Raw genomic sequence first — 23,251 nt, forward strand, 5'->3', positions numbered from 1 at the left:
CTTGATTCTTTCTTTTCTGTAATGAAGAGTTATACATTTTTCACGTAAAAAATGGAAATGTTCACAACGAGGATAGAAATATATTATTTGTTGTGACAAGGTTGAACTTGTATATGTTTAACAAGTATCTTATTTTGTTAGCAAAAAATATAGCTTAATTTATCCCTTGGTGCTATCCAAAAAAACTTAATTGAATACTAATTGTTAGAGTTAAATCTATAATATTCATATTTTTAATGCACCTTCAAGTTGCTATACACAATTTAAACCCAAAATAACAACCAAATGATATTGTGAGATTAATCAAATGTACGTATTTACCATATCCAAATATTTACCATATCCAAGTATTTACCATATCCAAGTATTTACCATATCCAAATTAAATGTCTCTTCATGTGGTACTTCTATCTAATCAAATGTACGTATTTACCAGATCAAAGTATTTACCAGATCCAAATGATGTCTCATCATGTGGTACTTCCATCTGACAAACAAATCCTTCTTTGGTTCACAAAGTGTTCCCTGAAAATAAATAAGGTTTGATTTAATTAGTTATCATTTTAAAAATTCATAAAAAAAATAAATAAATCTAATTTTTGTTAAACTTGCTGATCATCATTTCTGTTTACAGCTGAGTTTCTCTTCTTTAGTTTTGAGCTCTAAACACAAAAATGGTGAAATCAAAATCTCAGACAAGTATCACTATGAAATAACTTAATTTATCCAGTTATAAGTTGTAATGACTGAAACTCATGCTAGTGTATATGTTTTCTTGTTAGTTATTATATCAATAATAATAAAACCTTTATTTCCTCCTCTGTACTCTTCATATGGCACCTTGACCATAGTCTCTTCCCAATCATTCTGTGGAGTTTCTTAACAAAAAAATAAGTTGAAATAATATAATGTGAATTAAAGATCTGGTACGAATTAAAAATAAGTTTTCAATGAAAGGAAATTACATCAAATTATGAATTGGATTTACCACTAGTCTTAAACATTATTTATTTATAATTTATTCTAACTCTTCTAGATCAGTAATGCTTTGAAGAAATTTTTGAAAATCATTTTCTTCCTCTAGATCTTCCTATACATGTATCAAAAAGAAAAAATTGTTGAACATATGTTATTTTTATAAAAAAATAAATGAGATGATATGCCCCTCATGCTGCATACAAGATTATTATGAAATATAATTAAACAAAATTAACGTCCTCATTTAAAGATTAATATCATTATGGTACTAATCAACTCTGCAAATGAGTCCTACATCTAAATTATAACTAAACTTTAAACCTCAAAATGACAGGTCACATCTCAAATGTTTCAAGCCAAATCAGACAGAGTGAGTGAGTTAATTCAGTATGAACCCATTATTTCAACTTTGCATTTTAATCACAAGAAATTCAGTCCTGATGTTCCATGCATAAATACCAGTGGGATGAAGGGCATGTAGCTCCCTATACACCAATATACCATATGTGCTTGTACATCAGAATGCTTGGAAAAAAAAAAAGAAATATTCACGATTTTCAGCTTTCTAATGTTAAGAGTATATAAAATAGAATAGTCATTTCTATTTAATGCAATCGAATTAACTAGCCTTAATACTTTGTCACCACTAAATGGCAGTCATTCATCCAACTGTCTGAACTTGAAACACATTTTATTATACTTAAATGATGTTCATTTGTCATAATAGCATTTTTCTTAATATGCCCCTGCCAAACTAGGTCAGTATATTTAGGCTTTGCCCCATGTATGTTCGTACAGTCCCATTCGACATTGGTTCCCGCTCTCTTACTTTAGTTTACATCAACCAAATTTTACGAAATTTGTACACATGCAATGCTTGTTAACAAAACACAGATCGAGTTGAAATTTGGGTACCTTCACTTTTGTTTTTCAAAAGTAAAAAGTGCAGAAATCTGTTTCTGTTCTCTAACTTCGGTTTGCCGCAACCAAATGTTTTTAAACTTGTACACAATGCTAATTGTACTATAAAACACAGGTCAAGTTCAGGATTTGCAGCCAGCTTAGTAACAAGGTATGGTTTTAGAGTTTTAAAAGCCAGCAGGGATGCCCTAGTCCCTCAGACACATTCTTCTTTTATTTGTGGTCTTACTTTAGTTTCATGTTTCGATGGAGATTATACACTAGTGTATAACACCTTGTAATCGGATGCCAAAGTCGCTGTTTGAGATAATAATTATCACCGTCACACTCAATGCAGTAATCCCAGTGCTGTATCCTTCTGTAGATTCCATGTTGAGTATTATGTTGACAATGCCGGTAATAAGTGCTACTGAGGATAGATCTTCAGTGTTATACAACGGTTGAAAACTGATTAACCATGAATATAATTAATAATGATAGGTCATCATCGCTAGCATTAATGTATATTCATTGGGATTTGCCACAAGGCTTATTTTTTTGAAAGGGTATTGTAAGTAGTTCCTATCAAATAAACAAAAAACTTACATTGAAAATTGCTAATTAATTCAAAGTTGTGCACTAAAATCCATCATGACCTACTAGCGAACCAATTACTAGTAAAAATGGGCCTAGATAGTCGATAAATTCATTCAATGATATTGTTAATAAGCTATAAAATAATTTCTTGTCGGATCAAGAGATGATCCAATATATTTCTCGTCAGATCAAGAGATGATCCAATATATTTCTCATCAGATCAAGAGATGATCCAATATATTTCTTGTCCGATTATATTAAAGTCAAGCATTGATAGTCCAGCAATCAATGCTGACAGATTTTTTTTTTTTTTTTTTTTAGAAATGAATAAATCATTCTTGTTTTAAATGTTCAGTAAAAAGTTTACAAATATGTACAAAAGAACTTAAAACCTGATTACACATTCCATATTGATTATCTTAATACAATATATTTTGTTGTTATTTTATCTAAAAGTATTATATAAGATATAGAAGTAAACATCTGTTTATTATTTAAATCCTTTTAATATAATTGGCTTTTATATTGGTTAAAACGAATATATAACAAGACTTTATTCATGAAGAGTGCATTATGTTCAAAGTAAGTTTCTTACATCATTATGAGTTGATTACTTTAGAAATACATTCTTGCTGGATAATTTATAACATTATGGTTAATTATAAAGAATCTTATTTTTTTTTATATTGATACATTATATTTGAAAGCTACTTTTAAGCCAATTCTTCTTGGGTAAGACACTTTATCTAAGCTAAAGGTACAAATGCATGTCATCTTTGTCATCTTTTTTAATTGTAATCTTCTTTTTAATAGCACTTTTCTTTTGTGTCTTCTCTTGGGTAACTAATCATTTACTAATGTACTGTGTATATTTCAGGTATCGGTCATCCTGATAATATCAGATTATTACATGGTATTTTTCATATCGCATGTATTATCAGCCCTAGGTTCAATATCAGCCCAAGAGCCGCATGGCCCGAGGGCTGATATTGACTGAGGGCTGATAATACATGCGATATGAAAAATGACATGTTATGATCTTTTTATCATATGCTTCAACAGTAGAGAAAAATAACAGATTTATATATTGATCCTTTTACGTGCATGGTTCCCGAAGTTTAAAGAGTAAAAACATGAGTTCACGGCCGTCGGACCGAAAATTTGATACATTCAATCTGAAATCTTTCTATTATATGCCTCAATAGAGAGAGACTGGAAAGAAAAAAAAAAACATATCAATATGGACGAATCGACAAAAAAATAAGTCATCAATATACATAATGATCATTGTTTGGAAAAGTCAACTTTTTAAAGAAACTTTCTAAATTATGTTTCAGAAAAACTTAAAAAATGCATTTATTAAATAATTAGTTCGTTTTTTTTTTTTTTTTTTTTTTTTTTTTTTTTTTATTATTTTAAACAATATACTTTCCAGTATTCAAGAAATTATTTTGTACACTACTTTGTAATGTTTTTCACTGAAAACGTAACATTAAGGTGTATTTTCCGGAATTGGCCGAGTATTACCGGAATGCCATGTGATAACGTTACGGAAAGGCATGTGATAACAATCGAAGCATGTGATAAACTTTTCATATCAGCCCGCTAAGCACCAATTCGAAAAATATGGAATTTACGTCAATTTAATGCTATTATCATACGGTAAAATTTATATGTTATTTAGTCTAAGTATATGATAATTAAAGATATTAACTAGGAAGATGTTGACTCTCATTTATGACTGTTGCATCTTTTTCTTGTAAAACATCTTTTTCAGTCATCTTTCAATGTTCGTGCTGGAAAACAGTGAATTGATCAAATTATGCGTAATTAACCTTTAGCTGGCGTTTTTTTTTAGCTGCATCTGTATGGATATATGAATATATATTGCTTTTTGGGGGTGTCTTTGGCTCACACCATTGACATTATTTGAATATTTATATATGGCAAAGTTGCGTGATAATCCTTGTATTTTTGGTATGTGCTTATTAATTGTGTGTAATTTATGTTAGCTTACTGCGTTAACTATTCTTTTCCTCTTCGGGCTGCTTGACATTTTTCACTAAGGTTTAACTTTGCCTTAATTTATAGTAGGTGTAGTATTCTTTAAATATCCTATTTTAAATACATGTAGTAGTTCTGATTATCTGTGAAAGAAATTTCTTCAGATATTTGAGACCTTAATTTTGTAAAAAAATATACCAACCACTGATCTGCATCCAAAGGAATGTTTTTGTACGAGCTGCATAAATATGACAACCTTGTATTTCATCTTTGCTAATTTTATTTTAATTATTTTATGTTTATGTATGAAATTTGACTGTTACTTGTGAACAAATTATTCCACTAAAGTTATTGGCAACAGGTGCCATTTCCAAGCCAAAGTCCATAAATATTGTTTTTATGACTGGTGATTTCCTTGTTTTTATTGTGGCAGATAACTCAATAACTATTTCCTGTAATATGGCCAAGAAATGTGAAAGCAAGGACACACAAAGTCACTGATGAAAGCTGAGCTAACACTCAACCTATACATAATTAATACATTGATTTGTTGATTAGATACATTTGTACCATCAAATTAAATTGTTTTTGACCAATTACTGAGAAATTGGTCTTATGAAAGCCATAGGATCTTGTTATTAGATAAAGAATATGAATAGTTGGATATAAAATTAAAGATAAATAACACTCACACAAGTGTAACTATTGTAAAAAATATTAAATAAATTGCATGGTGAATAAAAACTATTGAATTGGGGGATTAAAAACGGGAAAGTTCTTTGCCTATTTTTTCATATTTCATCCTTGCTATAGTAGCTTCTTACAAAAAAATGATGTCTGTTGCCGTCACTTTTCTTTTTCATAGCTCCTGGATAACTGAATTGTTGCCTAATAAGGAAAGCATTATGCTATAAATCCCTTCTCCATATTGTTGCAACTCTTCTTCTCTTTGATTTTTTTTACATAAATAGTCATCCTGCTCCCCCCTCAAATTCCAGTACTGTCTAATTTTTATATTTCATCCTTAAGCCTCCCCATAAAAATGAAATGGTAGCTCCCTTACAAAAAATTATGTCTTATACCTTCCATTTTCCTTTTGACACCTCTATATATATATAGCTAGTTGAGTTTGACTGTAGACTGTTGCCTAATAAGGAAAAAAAGAAAGTTATTATTTTAAAGAATAATTATGCTATAAATCCCTTCTCCATATTGTTGCAATTCTGACTGCAGTGTGCGTCATAGTAAAGATGGCAACTACAATTATGTATATTTATAGCAATAAAACTTCAGTAAAAAAAAAAAGATATATTAAATTTGTATTTCCTGTAAAATCTACATCTGTTTATTATAATTAACATTATATAATGCTTTGAATGAAAAAAAAACCAGGGGCAGATCAGAATCAAGCCAATGTTAAAAGGGGAGATCCAACCATATGTCCTAACTCTAAAGTATAATTTGATTGTCAACCCCAAGAACCAATCACTTTATAAGATTGTCAATATTCAGACACACAAATGGTTTCACTTTTACTTTTTTACAAGGTTTTTCTCTCTCTCAACATTCTTTAAAAAAAATATATTTTGACAGCGTTTTTACGGCCGATACTATAGAATATTAAATGCATTTTGTGTTTATTATAACATCTATGCAGCAACTGGGCCAAGAAACACGTCTAAATGTTATTTTTAACCAGATTTTTGTGACAAAAATGTCTGTTATTGCTTTGAGGATGTACGTCGGGCGGGCGGGCGGCAATCAAATGTTGTCCGTGCATTAACTCATGAACCGTTCAGGAGTTATGGTTCTTGAAAGATTGAAAAATGGAGTTTCCAGTCGTGTCCGTGCATTAACTCATGAACCGTTCAACCAAAGCTTTTAAACTTTTAATATGTTGTTACTGACAACTAAATGAAGGTCAAGTTCAATAATGGCTAGTTTGACTTTTACCGTTCAGGAGAAATGGTTCTTGAAAGATTGAAAAATGGAGTTTCCAGTCGTGTCCGTGCATTAACTCAGGAACTTTTCAACCAATTCGAACCTGTGCCTTTCTCTACTCTAAAATTTATTATTGGCCTTCTAGTTGGTACTGGCACTTTTGCTGTAATCAAAACAATAATTAATAAAACCATGTATAATTCGATTAAAAAGTGTATTTCACAAAATGTGCATCTTTCTTCACATCGTTAGCCAATTGTTTGTCCTGGATTTTTGCTGTCTTTCTTGACAAAAACAATTAATAAAACCATGTGTAAGTCTGATTAAAAAAAGTGTTTTTTTCTGGCATAACCAAACTTTTTAATAAGATGAACCTGTGTTTTTCTTTAATACTTGCTGTCTTTCGGGTACTGGCACTTTTGCTGTAATCGGAACAAAAATAAAACCATGTATAATTCTGATTAAAAAGTGTATTTCACAAAATGACTATCTTTCTTCACTTTGTTAGCCAACTGTTTGTCCTGGTTTTTTGCTGTGTCTTTTTGACAAAACAAAAATAAAACCATGTGTAAGTCTGATTAAAAAGTGTGTTTTTCTCCGGCGTAACCAAGCTTTTCAATATGATACGAACCTGTGTTTTTCTTTAATATTGGTCTTCTTGTTGGTACTGGCACTTTTGCTGTAATCAGAACAAAAATAAAACCATGTATAATTTTGATTAAAAAGTGTATTTCACTAAATGTGCATCTTTCTTCACATTGTTAGCCAATTGTTTGTCCTGGATTTTTGCTGTGTCTTTCTTGACAAAACAAAAATAAAACCATGTGCAAGTCTGATTAAAAAGTGTTATTTTCTCTGGCATAACCAAAATTTATAATATGATACAAACATATGTATTTCTTAATTAAAACATGTCTTTCTTAATTAAAACAAAAATAAAACCATGTACAAGTCTGATTAAAAAGTGTATTTAACAAAACATGCAAGTTTCATCAGTATCTATATATATATAGCTGGTAGATTGCATTTTGTCCTTTTCTCTTTAGCACTGGAGTTGGTACTTGCTTTTTTGCTCACCTGGCCTGAAACTACTGGGCCAAATTAAACCAAACTTGGCCACAATTATCATTGGGGTATCTAGTTTAAAAAATGTGTCCAGTGACCAAGCCAATCAACCAAGATGGCCACCATGGCTAAAAATAGAAAATAGGTGTAAAATGCAGTTTTTGGCTTATAACTCAAAAACCAAGGCATTTAGAGCAAATCTGGCAAGGGGTAAAATTGTTGATCAGGTCAAGATTTATCTGCCCTGAAATTTTCTGATAAATTGGACAACCCATTGTTGTGTTGCTGCCCCTGATTTGGTAATTTTAAGGAAATTTTGCTGATATTATCTTGAATGTTATTATAGATAGTTAAACTGTAAACAGCAATAATGTTCAGCAAAGTAAGATTTACAAATAAGTCAACATTTTTTGTAAATCTTAGTAATCTTTTACAAAAATCTTCTCTGAAACTACTGGGCCAAATGAATCCAAACTAGGTCACAATCATCTTTGGTGTATTTAGTTTGAAAAATGTGTCCTGTGACCCAGCCATCCAACCAAGATGGCCGCCACGGCTAAAAATAGAACATAGGGGTAAAATGCAGTTTTTGGCTTATAACTTAAAAACCAAAGCATTTAGAGCAAATCTGATTGGGTTAAATTGTTTATTAGGTCAAGATCTATCTGCCCTGAAATTTTCAAATGGATTGGACTGGTTGTTGGGTTGCTGCCCCTAAATTGGTAATTTTAAGGAAATTTTGCTGTTTTTAGCTCACCTGACCTAAAAGGTCAAATTAAAAACACAAAAATACTGAACTCCAAGGAAAATTCAAAAAGGAAAATCAAAAATCAAAAGGCAAAATCAAAAGTCCAAGCACATCAAACGAATGGATAACAACTGTCATATTCCTGACTTGGTACAGGCATTTTCTAATGTAGAAAATGGTGGATTGAACTTGGTTTTATAGCTAGCTAAACCTCTCACTTGTATGACAGTCGCATCAAATTCCATTACATTGTCAACGATGCATGAACAAAACAAACATACTCAAAGAGTAAAAATGTCAAAAATAGGGCTACAACAGTCAATATTGTGTTATCATCTTAATATCACTACATAAACAACAAATGTAACAAAGTAGCACAAAAAGGCATACATCAAATTCAACATTCTCATTTTGCTTTTCCTATACGGCTGAAGTGAGCTTTTCTCATCACTTGGGGTCCGGCGTCCGTAAACTTTTACAAAAATCTTCTCCTCTGAAACTACTTGGCCAAATTTAACCAAACTTGGTCACAATCATCCTTGGGGTATCTAGTTGAAACCAAGATGGCCGCCATGGCTTAAAATAGAACACAGGGGTAAAATGTATATTTTGGCTTATAAATCTTTAAAACGAAAGCATTTAGAGCAAATCTGACAAGGGGTTAAATTGTTGATCAGGTCAAGATCTATCTGCCCTGAAATTTTCAGACGAATCGGACCACCTGTTGTTGGGTTGCTGCCCCTGAATTGGTAATTTTAAGGAAATTTTGCAGTTTTTGGTTATTATCTTGAATACTATTATAGATAGAGAAACTGTAAACAGCAATAATGTTCAGCAAAATAAGACCTACAAATAAGTCAAAATGACCAAAATTGTCAGTCAACCCCTTAAGGAGTTATTGCCCTTTATAGTCAATTTTGACAACTTTTTCGTCGTTTTTACAAAAATCTTCTCCTCTGAAACTACTAGGCCAAATTAAACTAAACTTGGCCACAATCATCATTGGGGTATCTAGTTTAGTAAATATGTGGCGTGACCCAGCCAACCAACCAAGATGGCCGCCATGGCTAAAAATAGAACATCGGGGTAAAATGCAGTTTTTGGCTTATAACTCAAAAACCAAAGCATTTAGAGCAAATCTGACATGGGGTAAAATTGTTCATCAGGTCTATCTGTCCTGGAATTATCAGATGAATCGGATAATGCGTTGTTAGGTTGCTGCCCCTGAATTGGTAATTTTGAGGAAATTTTGCTGTTTTTTTGTTATTATCTTGAATATTATTATAGATAGAGATAAACTGTAAACAGCAATAATGTACAGCAAAGTAAGAACTAAAAATAAGTCGGTATGACCAAAATAGTCAATTGACCCCCTAAGGAGTTATTGCCCTTCATAGTCAATTTTTAACAATTTTCTTAAAATTTGAAGATTTTCCATAACATTTTCCACAGAAAGTACTGTTATAGATAGACCAAGGTGAGCATTAATTTAATTGCATTTAAACTAAGTCCAACTTATAGGGTGATTTTAGATGGGTGTTAAAAAAAAAACTTTCTTGAATTCAACATAAACTGTTGAAGGGCTTGGTAAGTCATAATATTTTTTTTATATTTTTCTGAAATTGATCTAATATATTATATATGTATACTTATATTTCAGATGTCCAGTCAGGGCTACAAACGAACCAACTTTGAAGAAGATGACATATCAAACGGAGGCAGTCCCCCAGCTATAGACTTCAATGCCAGTGTAGTATTTAAGGGTGGTCTGACGTTATGGCAGAGGAAAACTGTACTCGAGAGGTTCTTGTTTGTATTCAATGTCCTCCTTTGTATTACAGTTATCATACTAGCAATACTGGTGGCCACAAAACATAAACAGATAATCAAGATGAAGGAACAAGGTAAATTTACTTACTTTTTTTACGCCACTTTTGAACTATTTCATGGCGGTCAGCTTTCATCGGTGGAGGAAGCCAGCTGAGTACCTGCAGAAAACCATTGATCCTCGATAGAAACACTGACAATCCTTAAGTCAATTAAGATTGGAGTTAATTGCATCTGCACAAGTGGGGTGCGAACTCACAACCTCAGTGTTGACTGGCTAGTGATTACAGTAGTGAACTACTTAGACCACTTGGCCATCGAGGCCCCCTCTTACTAGATATAAGATGTGTTATATGTGCCAATGAGACGACTCTTCAAGTTGCAATTTGTAAATCAATTTATAGGTCAAGGTATGGTCTTCAACACACAGCTATTACTACCCTGGATGCCATTAGAGTTGCAGAGAAACAACAAAGTTGTGACATACTTAGAACGTAACTGCTAGATATTCTTATACATCAACCTTATGTTATCAATATGAAAATATAGAAGATGTGACATGAATCACCAATGAGACAAATATCTACCCGAGTTAAAATGTAAATACATGTTCTTGCAACATATTGTAATTTTGTGCAGACACAATTTCAAATCATGATCAACTGAGTCACTATATTTTGGTTGTACTTGGCAACATATCAGATAAGGCAATATATAGTTATTTGAAACCAAGAATCCTTAGATTAATGCTAGCTAATATTTGAATACAAAACTTTTATCTCCATTCATTTAAAAAAAAATCCTGCAAAAAAAGCATTGTACTCTTTTAACAGCATTGTTTAGCTTAGCACTGCTGGAAAAGTCAATTGAAGGTATTTTTGATGCTCATTGCAGCATCAAGTTTCACCCTTGTTCGTCCACAAGTCCTTTAAATTATGTATGTTTGTACGTCCAGACGTCTCAAAATGGTTTCAGTTCTCTAACTTTAGTTTGCCTCTATATATATATATATATAAATGTTATTATACACAATGCTATATAAATGACTACAAAACACGGATCAAGTTTGAAAATATGGTGTCACTTTGACAGATTCTTGAGTTGTATCCCTTTATAATGTATATATATGTAAAGAGAGGCATCATCTGTGTCCCATGGACACATTCCCCATTTATGTTATTTTATACATATTTTTACATTGATTTAAGTTTTACCTTTTATGATAAGTGTGTTTATACAGTACAATGTGCTAACAAGTTTAAATTTTCACAAGACTTTAGCTGGAATTATATTATAGTATACTTGATTTATGTTCAAATATTTTTTTACCTCATAATTTTCAAACAATTTATAGGATTTTCTCAGAAATACTTCCATAAATACTTGCAACAAAACTATTTGCTCTTAATCTATGCAAGATTTAATGGAGTTTTTTTTTTAAAGTATTGAGTAATACATGTAATATATTGTGTACATCTATAAGTCTATATAAGATCTTTAGCTAGGCCAAAATAAAAAGATTGTATGTTTGCCCAAACGCGACCGACCCAAAATAAACCCGCCGACTCAAATTCTTTTTTTGACGTTTTTTAGAAGAATTTTTTTTTTTGCGGATTTTTTTCGTGTCCGCTCCGTCATCGTTTAAAACTTGAAGTTTGTCGTCTTTGCGTTTGAAGTAACTATGAATAAGATTAAAAGAAAGCGCATAAGAGATGCAGTTAATCAATATTCGATGTTCTCTGTTTTTATCTTCTGACTTAACGAACGTAAAGAAGTGAAACATGTGAAGTGGCACACACAGTTTTTTTTACGCTCTAGTTGTCTGTACTACCAAACCCTTACCTATATGCTCAATGTTAATTTCATCGTGTAAACGAATATCTGATAGAATATTCAGGTAGATTTGTTCAAAACCATGTGCAATCGAATATTTTCAATGTTATTCTGACAGGAAATGGACCCGGAAGTTGCGAATTTACAATCTTGCAAGAAGATTTTGTTTTTACTGAATAAAAAGGAATTATTTCTTGATAAATTGTTGTCTTTAATTATAATCTTCCTTTATCATGTGAATTAGATGCCTTTTTATTCAAATAGTTCAAATTTACAAGTCTTAGTTGACAAGATCAGTACGTTGCTGTTTGGGAGAATTTGATAAAACTATAATTGCTCACAGAATCAGAATATAATCTTAACTGAATGCAACTCCTTCTGAATAATTTATTGCAATATAAATATAAATCCCCTTTGACAAGAGAAATCTGGCTTTTGTCAGAAATATTTTTTTCACATGTGCAAAAGTAAACACATGGTGGGATTTGTATACAAATTTGTGAGGAAGCCTCTGGAACCTGATGACCTAAAAATAAAATAGTCTTCAGAAAACGTTAACTTTATGCAATTATACTTTATCAATAATGATTATTTTCAAAAATTTAAACTTGATTATTTAAAGAAATAAAATTATAACAAATATGTTTTTAGTTTGGAGATTCTACAGAACATGCTTTGATCTATTTATAGCCAAATTAGTTTACCTGTGTGATAATGTTAAAAATTGAATGCTTCTTTTTGTAAATTTATTGGGGTGTAAAAGCGTTGACCGAAGTACATTTTGTATGAAGCGCGGAAGCGCTTCATTCTAAAAATGTACGCACCGTCAAGCTTTTACAACCCTATAAAGTTACAAAAAGAAGCATTCAATACTTATAATTACATTTTTTAGCTATGATCATGAAAACACGAATTTTATATATTTTATTATTTAATTCACCGTGCACTTTATTGTTGGAGCACTGTTATCCATGTTATCATGAGTGAAAAGTTGTATTGAGCAATGCAACTGCTTACGGAATAACACGTGATGTGCAGTTAAACAATCAGAATAAAATATTATAATGAAACATACATCTAATGTAATTATTAAAATATAAATTTTCAAAACAAAAAAAAAAGACAGAAACTATGGATGGTAGATAATAATTCATTTAAAATATTTTAGGACATTTAATCTATTTTAATTAATAGATATAGGGTTTAAAAACTGCAAACAAATTAAATCAATACATACGTAGTCAGCTGATATTTTTTTTACACAAACATGTGTTGATGTAACTGTTGAAAATCACTTCATAAATCCACCAGCCCTTTCACACATGTAGCAATTGTCAGGGTTATAAACATATCAGGATACAAATCATAAAGTAGACTAATTTAATTATGTATAGAGGTTTTAAATTCATGGCTTTTGGTTGACTCTACATTTTAGGTTTGACGAAAAAAACAGATGTACTGTTTTAAGATCTTTTAATATTTTCATGCAAATTCTGAAAAAAAAAAAGAATTTGCCTACCTACCTACCCACACCCAGTCATCATGGGTCGGGTTTGGGCAAACTGAAATATTTTTAATTGTGGCCCTACTCCTACTGAAATATAGCCATAAGGAATAATTATTTACATTTCTTGTAGTTGCAAACACATTGTAATTATACTTTTTTCAAGTTAATGGGACTTTGGCCTTCATGATTGCTGTGTTGACAAATTCTTCTCTATATGTAACTGTAGGGCATTCTATACTATTGACAATTTACATTACTGACAATTAATAACAACTTTTAATCCCTGATGACTCCTTCTTATAAAGTATATATTTATTTACCTTCGCTATACTCATTATATGAACATAAAAATTGTCTTAATAATACATAAATAAAATAAAAAGCAATGTGGGATGAGAAATTGTACTGATCAGTTTAATAGAAATAAATTGTGACAACTCTGGTCATGTAAATCATGGTCTCTGGATCTCCGAAAAATGGTAGGTTCTACAAATATAAAAATGTTAAATCAGAAAAAGAGATAACTGCATTTAATCACATATCATGAATGCAAAATATATGTGTCGTTCTGATCAGTAAATTTTTCTCGACAAGAGAAAAGGCACGAAATCTGGATATATATGTGTGAAAACCAAATTACTGATTTAAGCGTATGCGAATATTTATACACCAAATTCAGAAATGAATTACTAGATTGGTCTTGTTAAAGGTATAACACTGAACCTGCAAATATCAATGAACACACTATTTTGAATTCTTAGAAACTTTTTAAGCATGGACATAGATGTCATAAATTTGTCAAAGCATTATCTGAATTTTATAAAAAAATTAGAAATTACTGTGAAAGCACAATTCATCTTGAAATAACAAATTATGCTTCCACAATAAATCTGTATTCACTATGTAAACTTTGTTTAGGAAACACAATTCCTCTGAGTTCTAATCTCTGATGAATTCTTCTTATAGAGTACACTAGAACACACCCGTGATTATAATCGCGGGTCCATGACTGAATTAAAGTATATAACTATGTGTAAGCCTTATTTAAGTATTGGTTTTGTCATCTGCTAAAGTCATGCCGATTATAAGATACAGTTTTCTCTGCTTTCAAACTCTTTATGTGTGAACCCGCCGACCTGGAACTTATCAATTATTGGTAATATTTAATTATTTGGAAAACAAAAGGTCATGGAATGGAGTACTTTTTAATCAACAGCATTGTCCTATATTAGTTATAATAAAGTTGAATTGTTTGATTCGCTGTTTTATGTCATGGCCGCTAACAAATTGAAAACTGTTCCTATATGCCTTATTTTAAGTCCAGATTTTTAGTATTCGTATTATTAGGGCCTCGCCGACGGCGGGTCGCCCTATAGTGATCAGTCTGTCCGTCCGTCCGTCCGTCCGTCCGTAACACTTTCGTGTCCGCTCCATATCTAGAGAACCGTTATGATTTCATACTTAATACTTAACATGAGTATTAACCAACACCAGAGGGTGTGTCATGTTGTATGTACAACTTCCTAGGTCAAAGGTCAAGGTCAAAAACTTTGGTTTCAGTTGACAACCCCGTGTCCTGTGGTGAAGATCGTGTCCGCTCCATATCTAGATAACCATTATGATTTCAAAGTTTATACTTGACATCCATTTTAACAACCACCAGAGGGTGTGTCATGATGTATGTACAACTTCCTAGGTCAAAGGTCAAGGTCAAAAACTTTGGTTTCGAGTTGACAATCCTGTGTCCTGTGGTGAAGATCGTGTCCGCTCCATATCTAGATAATCGTTATGATTTCAAAGTATATACTTGTCATACATTTTAACCACCACCAGAGGGCGTGTCATGATGTATGTACAACTTCCTAGGTCAAAGGTCAACGTCAAAAAAACTTTGGTTTCAGTTGACAACCCTGTGTCCTGTGGTGAAGATTGTGTCCGCTCTATATCTTGAAAACCGTTATGATTTCAAATATTATACTTGACATCTATTTTAACCAACACCAGAGGGTGTGTCATGATATATGTACCACTTCCTAGGTCAAAGGTCTGTCTGTCTGTTGGTCTGTCCATCGCTAACAAATTTGATCCACATATTTTGAGAGGACAGCTGTTATTATTTCATACTTTATACCTGACAAACATTTTCAACTTAACATATATATTAACCAACACAAGAGAATGTGTCATAATGTATGCATCCTAGGTCTAAGATCAGTCTGTCGGTCTGTCCATCTGTTCGTTGTTCTTAACAAATAATGTCCGCTCTACCTCTCGAGAACCATTAATATTTCATACTTTATACTTGGTGGGTCATAATATATTGAAGGCATAATTCTAAAAATATGTGACAAATATCAATTGGGCAGCACCTTTAAACATATTGTTCAAACATCAATCCATATATCCAGAAGTCACCTTAGAGTAGTAAACAATGAGTTCACATCATGCAGTCATATCACTATTATACTATGAAAGTAAGATGAGAATATTTATCAGTTTTAACTTAAAATCTTAGATCAAAATCACACATGAGACTATGTAATAACTTCAAATAATGCTTCATATCAGATTATCCATACAACTTATTTACCCCACGTTATTGACAGCGGGGCCCACAGAGATGGCTCCCATCTCAATGATATCTAGTTAACTTAGAAAGTCTTACTGATTAAAATACTACAATAGGGAACAATTTGACAATGATTGAATTTAGTACATGTAGTGTCAACCCTGTGACTTAATTATGACTCGTGTATACACCAAAATCCTAAATACACCGTTTGGTGGTGCGCCTGTCAGATGCGGAACGTATAGGTAGATAAGATAATAGGTAACAGGTGAATGTAACTATTGGTATCGGTATTGTATTCGACCCGAAACTTGTTAATTATTGGCAATATTAATTATGTGGAAAACAAAAGGGTCTGGAGTGGTGTAATTTTTAATCTACACCATTGTCCTATATTAACTATATATAAAGTTGAATTCTTTGATTTGTTTTTTTTTACCTGATGACGACTGACAAATTGGACCTCGTTATTTTAATATTATAGATATTACTAAATTGGTCTTGTTAAAGATATGTTTGCATTGAAGTTGCAAATGTCAATGGGGTCCTCGATGGCTGAGTGGTCTTTTGAGTTGTCAAACTACTCTATCAATAGCCTGTGAGTGTCTCCAGTAAGGTTGTTCGAGTCCCACACATGGCAGGTGTGCTCAACTCCAATCCTAATTGACTACAGTGATTTTCTTGGTGCTTCGGGGAGGGGCCAAGGGCTCATGCAATTGGGAATAAATGTTTATTGAAATATAATGGCTTTGGAGAAAATATATAAGTCCTTTTATACTGAGGAAAAATTTTGAAAAATTGGATACAAAACTCAGCATTCTAAGAAGGAACAACACCAACAAAATCTTACAACAATGTCTATATATGATTTCGGATAATAGATCTGAAAGTTTGAAAAAAATGTGCATATTTCTGTTTGTGATTGGAGCCTAAATTGCAATTGGAACCAAAAATGAGGGTTGGAAAATATCTGAACTCATTGTCAGTTTTCTCTCTCATCTAATAAACAGTGACTTATCATGCAAATAGCACAATAGTCATGATAGTGCTGAAAGTGGAATTAAACATCAATTAATCAATCTGAGTTACTGTCTATGGTTTTAACTAAGTCTTAAAATCTAGTATTAGTGTCAAATATTACAATGAGTTTAAATTGAATTGACAAGATTTAAAGAACTAATGTACTTCATGCCATTTTAGGTTTTGTTTTAACAACATTAATCAATACAGTTTCAAAATTTGGCTATTTTTATAAGTTTTCTCAACTCTTAATGCCAAAACAAGTTAATACCCTATTCCAATTTGAATCATTTGATTTGTGTGTCGCACATGGATATGACATTTGTATTCTGTATTGGATCAGTCACCGTAGTAATGGTAAAATCAATCAATGGAGACGGGAATTATATCACCGAATGTAATAAACAGACTTTACAATGATACCAGATTGATTATTGTTTGTGTTGACAGTTTAATAACACATGCTTGAAGACAGGTAATCAAGCGAGAAATAATAATAGATGTAATCATTAAATTTGTTCCTTAGATTTACTCATCTGAGGAAAAAACATCCGTTTTGTAGTAATTTAAATGTATTTGTAGTAAAAATACTGAAAATTAAAAAAATCGTATAGTCCCTATAACCATGTTGAGTCTGGACATGTCAGACAGTTAATTTATTATCTTCAGAGGCAAAAGACTTGTGCAATTGTTTTTTGGTGGGCTTGTCAGATTTACTTTGAAAGTTTTGAATTTATCTATTAATATCTATTATATATTTGTTTTACATGACCTTTTCAAATGTTTATGGAGCTTGTTTATGGTAGAAGTTTCAAAATTTACTGGTTCACGGTTTTACTCAATCCAAAATTATCTGAAAGTTCAGTGGTATGTCAAGTTTTGATTAAGGTGCACACCTCTTAAAACTCGATCCATATAGACATGCACGGCGCACAACTCTTAAATCTCATGACCAATTATAAATATAAAAGGTGGGGATCAGAACAGTTTTGATATATTAAACAATTTTGAAAGGGGATTTTATTTTTTAGCTGTATAATCTCATTTATTGTATTATTTTTTAGTAACTGATACATATATAGCTAGTTTTGTACTTAATTAATTTTTACTTTCAGCTGTTTGTTTGACCCCAGCTTGTGTTACAGTAGCCAGCTCCATGATAAATGCCATGGATCTGAAAGCAGACCCCTGTAATGATTTTTATCAGTATGCTTGTGGTGGCTGGATTGACGCTCACCCTATACCCTCAGGTCACTCCAGGTGGGGAACATTTAGTGTTCTCTGGCAGGAAAATCAAGTTGTAATGAAAAAAGCAATAGGTATGAAGATTATTAAGTTTTTTACTTGTTATTGTGACATTTGGCTTAATTATTTTTGAAGAGAGAACTGTCAGTTAAGAACAAAATACACTAGTGCAGGGATCTCCATGGATGAAAATTGAACGATGGAGGAACTTTCACCATTACAAACTGTGTCTACACTGTACAGTGTAGCGCAATCGAAAGTATTTTATCCCTCCATACAAGGAATGGTGAACATGCTAATTCATTGCTTATTTAAATTATATTTATTTGAATTTTCATTATAGAATTAGAAGTATCAACATTTTCATTTACTGCCGTTTTTAACCATTCAAATGCCAAGTCTTCATGGTGTCCCCTTAGTCGAAAATGACCAAAAGCTGTCATGAAGGTCCCCATGCAGATTTCTTGTATTTTTGTTAATTGTTATGGGGGTTAAAAATCATATGATGTGGAGCTTATTTTTCATGGACACTGTCAAATTCAGAACCCATTGACGGTATGGCTGATTTGCAGCAACAACAAAACGATTCGTACGGGTTATGTAAAAGGTTAAAAGAGATTTGTAAAGCAAACGTTGACAAATGAAAAGGTTTTTAATTACTTTATCTGGCAAATTGATGCTGTGCAACATGCATCTTTCGAGTCTGAATAAAAACCAGAAACACGGATGTATCAATTTGATTGTAATATACGGAATGAATTCAGAATTACGATACGATATTTCTTAGCAGGAAATATTTAACTTTTTACTTTTAACTTTTAAAGTAATTCTAAATTATCGTTACAGCAGTACTCGTTATTTGCGATGAAATATTTACTGTTTTGCGTCTTATTTTGTACTTCTTAAAAAAGGGGGATGCTCATTGCGTAAGTCAAAATAAAGCATGTGTTCGACTTGTTAAACTGTTAGTAACTGGATTATTAATTTATTTATTTAATCTTAATTATCATAATCATTTGCTGAAACTTAGTTGATTAATTTGACAAATGGATTGTCTATCCTTAGATAGTATTCTCTTGTTTGGTTTGTTGATCTACCTGTACAAGCTCAGGTACAAGTGATTAGCGATCTTAATCCAGATATCTCTCAGTCGTTAGAACTGTATTGGATTATAACAAAAAAAAAGCCTAAGGGTTATGTAATTACATGCATTTGATTATAATTGATTAAAAAAATGGCGTCGGGCTACAAAAAAGATGAAGTTTTGAACGATGGCGGAAGACAATTTAACAATGGCGCAAGACATTTGAACGATGGCGGGGCACCATCGTTAAACAGGCCATGGAGATCCCTACAGTGTAGAATCCATGTTTTTAAATAACCTTCATCAGGTTTATAAGACCAGAAGTAAGAAAAAGAAATAAATATAATAAGGCAGAGATGGAATAGAATTTGTATACATACACGTAACATGTTAATATTAGTCTTGTGTAGGTTTCATTTATTTTTTAAAAGGATAGTAGGCTATTTTAAATTTGTATTATAGTTTTATTGACATCAACTGTTATGTTTCTTGTTAAAAAAGCTACAAAGTTTGATCGAAAAAGCACTTACAGGGGCGGATCCAGCCATTTTAAAAAGGGGGGGGGTTCCAACTATGTCCCCATTCAAATGCATTGATCGTCCAAAAAAAAAAGGGGGTTCCAACCCCGGAACCCTCCCCCTGGATCTGCCACTGACATAAGTAAATAAATGGACAGATAACACATGCTGTCAAAATTGAAATTGAAGAAAATACCAACAGTAGTTCTAAAACATAAAAATTTAAAATATAGATGGGGATGAAACTGGATATTTTTTTTTTTTTTTTTTTTGTATGATGGTATAGTGTTTTTTTTTTTAGTATATATATAGTAAACAAATTGTTTGATGAATATTTTGTTTTATTTCCTCAATAACTAGGTATGTGCTATGCTGTTTCACCAAAGTAATCAATATATTGCTATGAATCCCATCAGTTTCTATACTTACTTTAGACTAATGTTACATTAAGTGTAGATAAAATCCAAGGTCCTAATGTATAGTGTCTCAACAAAACAATAACAATTTGTATAAATCAGATGGCCTTGTAACTGTTAAACTCTGTAAGTTGTAGCCTTGACGTCAGATAAGTTCCTTAAATGAACATTTTATTATTAAATTTCCTGAAATCATCATTTAATGTGATCTGAGCAGCTTACACAGGGTGATCCTCAAAGAACACATACATACACAAGAAACATTTAACAGGCTATTATTATTTGAACTTAGAATTATTTTTAATTATGGAATTTGTAAAATTTCTTGTGCTTGAAATTTTTAATAAATTCCATGTTTATTTGGTATTATAATGTTTTGAGTAGTTCATAACACTTTCCATAAAATGTATTTTGTATAGATAGTGTTGTGCATGGCATAGTACATTCTATTGAAAATGTAATATCTTTAGAAAATGTTGCACTGAACATAAAAGAACAGAATAAACATGGAATTTATCTCAAATTTCAAGCACAAGAAATTATGCAAATTCCATAATCAAAAATAATTCCAAGTTCAAATAATAGCCTGTTATTTACACATTATGGCTTTTAAAAGCATTCAGAATTTTACAAAAAAAGAATATTTCTTATATACATAATAATTGTTTTGTTCAATTTTTTTAATTTCCATTTTTTACATATTTACAGATAAAGATTTGCCCAAAGGTTCAAGTCTTTCAGAAAGAAAATCTCAGCTATATTTCGCTTCTTGTATGGATAAAAATAAAACAATAGAAGAACTTGGTGCCAAGCCTTTACTGGACTTGTTGAAATTAAACTTCTCTGATTGGTCCATTTCAAATCAAAGTACCAGTAAATTTGACCTTCAGACATATATAGAAAACCTTAAGATGTTAGGAATTAATGCATTCTTTTCTGTCTGGGTTGGTGAAGATGATAGAAACTCATCTGCAAATATATTACAGGTAAGTTCATGATCCTTGAATAATTTACCTTCAATTACAAACGAAAGTGAACCAACGCCTGGTGAATTTGTAGTACGGTAGAGTCCATAAAGTGGATACCTCGATATGCAGGGTCGTGATGATAAAAAACATAAAATGTAGAGAATTTTATAACAACACTTTAGGGACTGCTGCAGAAATTTATTGATCAACATGTTTCAGTGCCTAGGGCACTGTCATCAGGATAAAAACAATAAATTTACCTTCAACATGAACAACATTTGTAGCTTTTTGATCTTGCATTGTATATGTGTGTTTACGTACTCAATTCAGTTTTAAATTTCATTATTCAGTTTTAAATTTCATTATGACAACACACTGGTTTATGAACCTGTGATAGAATCTTATCACATCCGTTTTAACAATAAGAAAATCAGTAACCATCAGTTTAAAAAAGTACTTAAATTTATAATGTTTTGATAAAGAAAAGAAAAATTTACAGACATAAAAAAAAAAACTTCATATTTAAAATTGTTTTATAAAAAGTGAAATTAAAGTATGATTAATTTCAAATATTGATCTTAAACTCATTTCAAAGGTACATTTTTATTAGATTTACATATTAATGAGTGATTTATTTCAGATTGACCAATCAGGGCTTGGTTTACCAGAAAGAGACTACTACTTGAACAAATCTATCACAGAAGATAAGGTGATGTAGCATGAATAATTTTCACAAAATTGTTACATACTTTATAAAATATATTTTATGGCCTCGTTGAATGAGTGATCCAGTAGTAATATTCATCTACCAATACATACACCATAAACTATTTTTTAATTAACCACATCAAAACTTTTCTTTGTCTTTTACAAAACAACAGATTTTTTACTCGCTCTGCAAAGGATTTTGAGAGGGAAAGTTCAGTTCATGTCAACAAACTTCTGGATTTGAATAAAAGATATGTTTTACTTCAATCTGTAAATTAAAACAAATATAGTGTTATTGGAATGTTTAATCTCAAACACTTACCGAATAACAGCTGTGATGTAGTCAAATCAGTCACTTGATTTATTTACAACTCAAGCTTTAAGCTGTAAATAAACATTAAGACTTTTTAAAGGAAAATATAAAAATACCTGATAGTGATAATATACATTATATTTCTAAATAGAAAACCTTGATTAAAGCGTTCAACAAATAAACATTTGTCAGTGCAAGAAGAGCTTCTATCCAGTTGGATATTTCAGCCTATTCCTAATTATTTTAAAATGTAAGGGACCATATACATATACAAAAACTTAAAACCTGACCTTGATACATTTCATGTTTGCTGTTCAAGAGTTAAGTCCCTTTATTATTTTAAAGTTTCTCAGAGTATGTATTTACCTCCGTGAGTTACCTTCACGTGAATCCATCACCACCTCAAAAAAATAATGATTTTGAATTATTTTATATCTGTAGGTATTGAAGGCTTATCTGAAGTACTTGACAAAAGTTGGTGTTCTCCTAGGAGAGGAGGAGAACAGTACAAGGCAACAGATGATAGACGTCATAGAGTTTGAAACACAAATAGCTAATGTAAGTTACAGATAGATGCATTTGGAATAATTGGATACATCTATGTTATGTGCAGTTTTTTGCACAAACTTCATTGGTTCTCCCAAAGAACTTTGACCTCATCAATTAAAATTGCCAGTCATGATATATTCCAGGTTGCTGAAAGTAGCATTAAACACACAATAAACAAGCATAACAATGAATTTCATATCATTTTGATGATTTTATAAATGTAATAGATAGAAATGTTTATTGGATTTCTAATATATACATGGAAAAAAGTATTGCAACACCAAATTGAAATTCAAATAAAAAAAACTCTTTATTTTTAGGCAGTTAAGCTGCCTTATGCGAGCACCCTGGTTTTATGTGCTACCCAATAAATGCTGAAATACGTGCCATTGTTATCATCTAGCTGGCTACTATATTATTTATAACTTATTGGACAGTTTTTTCATACTTTTCATTCTGGA

The 23,251-nt window shown here is 31.5% G+C and overlaps 1 protein-coding gene across 4 annotated transcripts in view; it reads left to right on the plus strand.

Moving 5' to 3' along the window:
- The window catches only part of LOC143057073 (endothelin-converting enzyme homolog), an 87,338-nt gene that overhangs the window by 45,936 nt on the left and 18,151 nt on the right, over positions 1-23,251 (plus strand). For 3 of the 4 annotated variants that reach the window (XM_076230303.1, XM_076230304.1, XM_076230306.1), the window contains 5 exons: positions 9,894-10,137; positions 18,105-18,308; positions 20,961-21,238; positions 21,861-21,929; positions 22,683-22,799. In XM_076230303.1, the coding sequence (XP_076086418.1) occupies positions 9,894-10,137; positions 18,105-18,308; positions 20,961-21,238; positions 21,861-21,929; positions 22,683-22,799 (912 nt within the window). Of the gene's footprint in view, positions 1-3,185; positions 3,208-9,893; positions 10,138-18,104; positions 18,309-20,960; positions 21,239-21,860; positions 21,930-22,682; positions 22,800-23,251 lie in introns of those variants that run through there. The other variant, XM_076230307.1, reaches the window with a different exon arrangement.

Source organism: Mytilus galloprovincialis, chromosome 13 (genome assembly GCF_965363235.1).
Source record: "Mytilus galloprovincialis chromosome 13, xbMytGall1.hap1.1, whole genome shotgun sequence".
Lineage (NCBI taxonomy): Eukaryota > Metazoa > Mollusca > Bivalvia > Mytilida > Mytilidae > Mytilus > Mytilus galloprovincialis.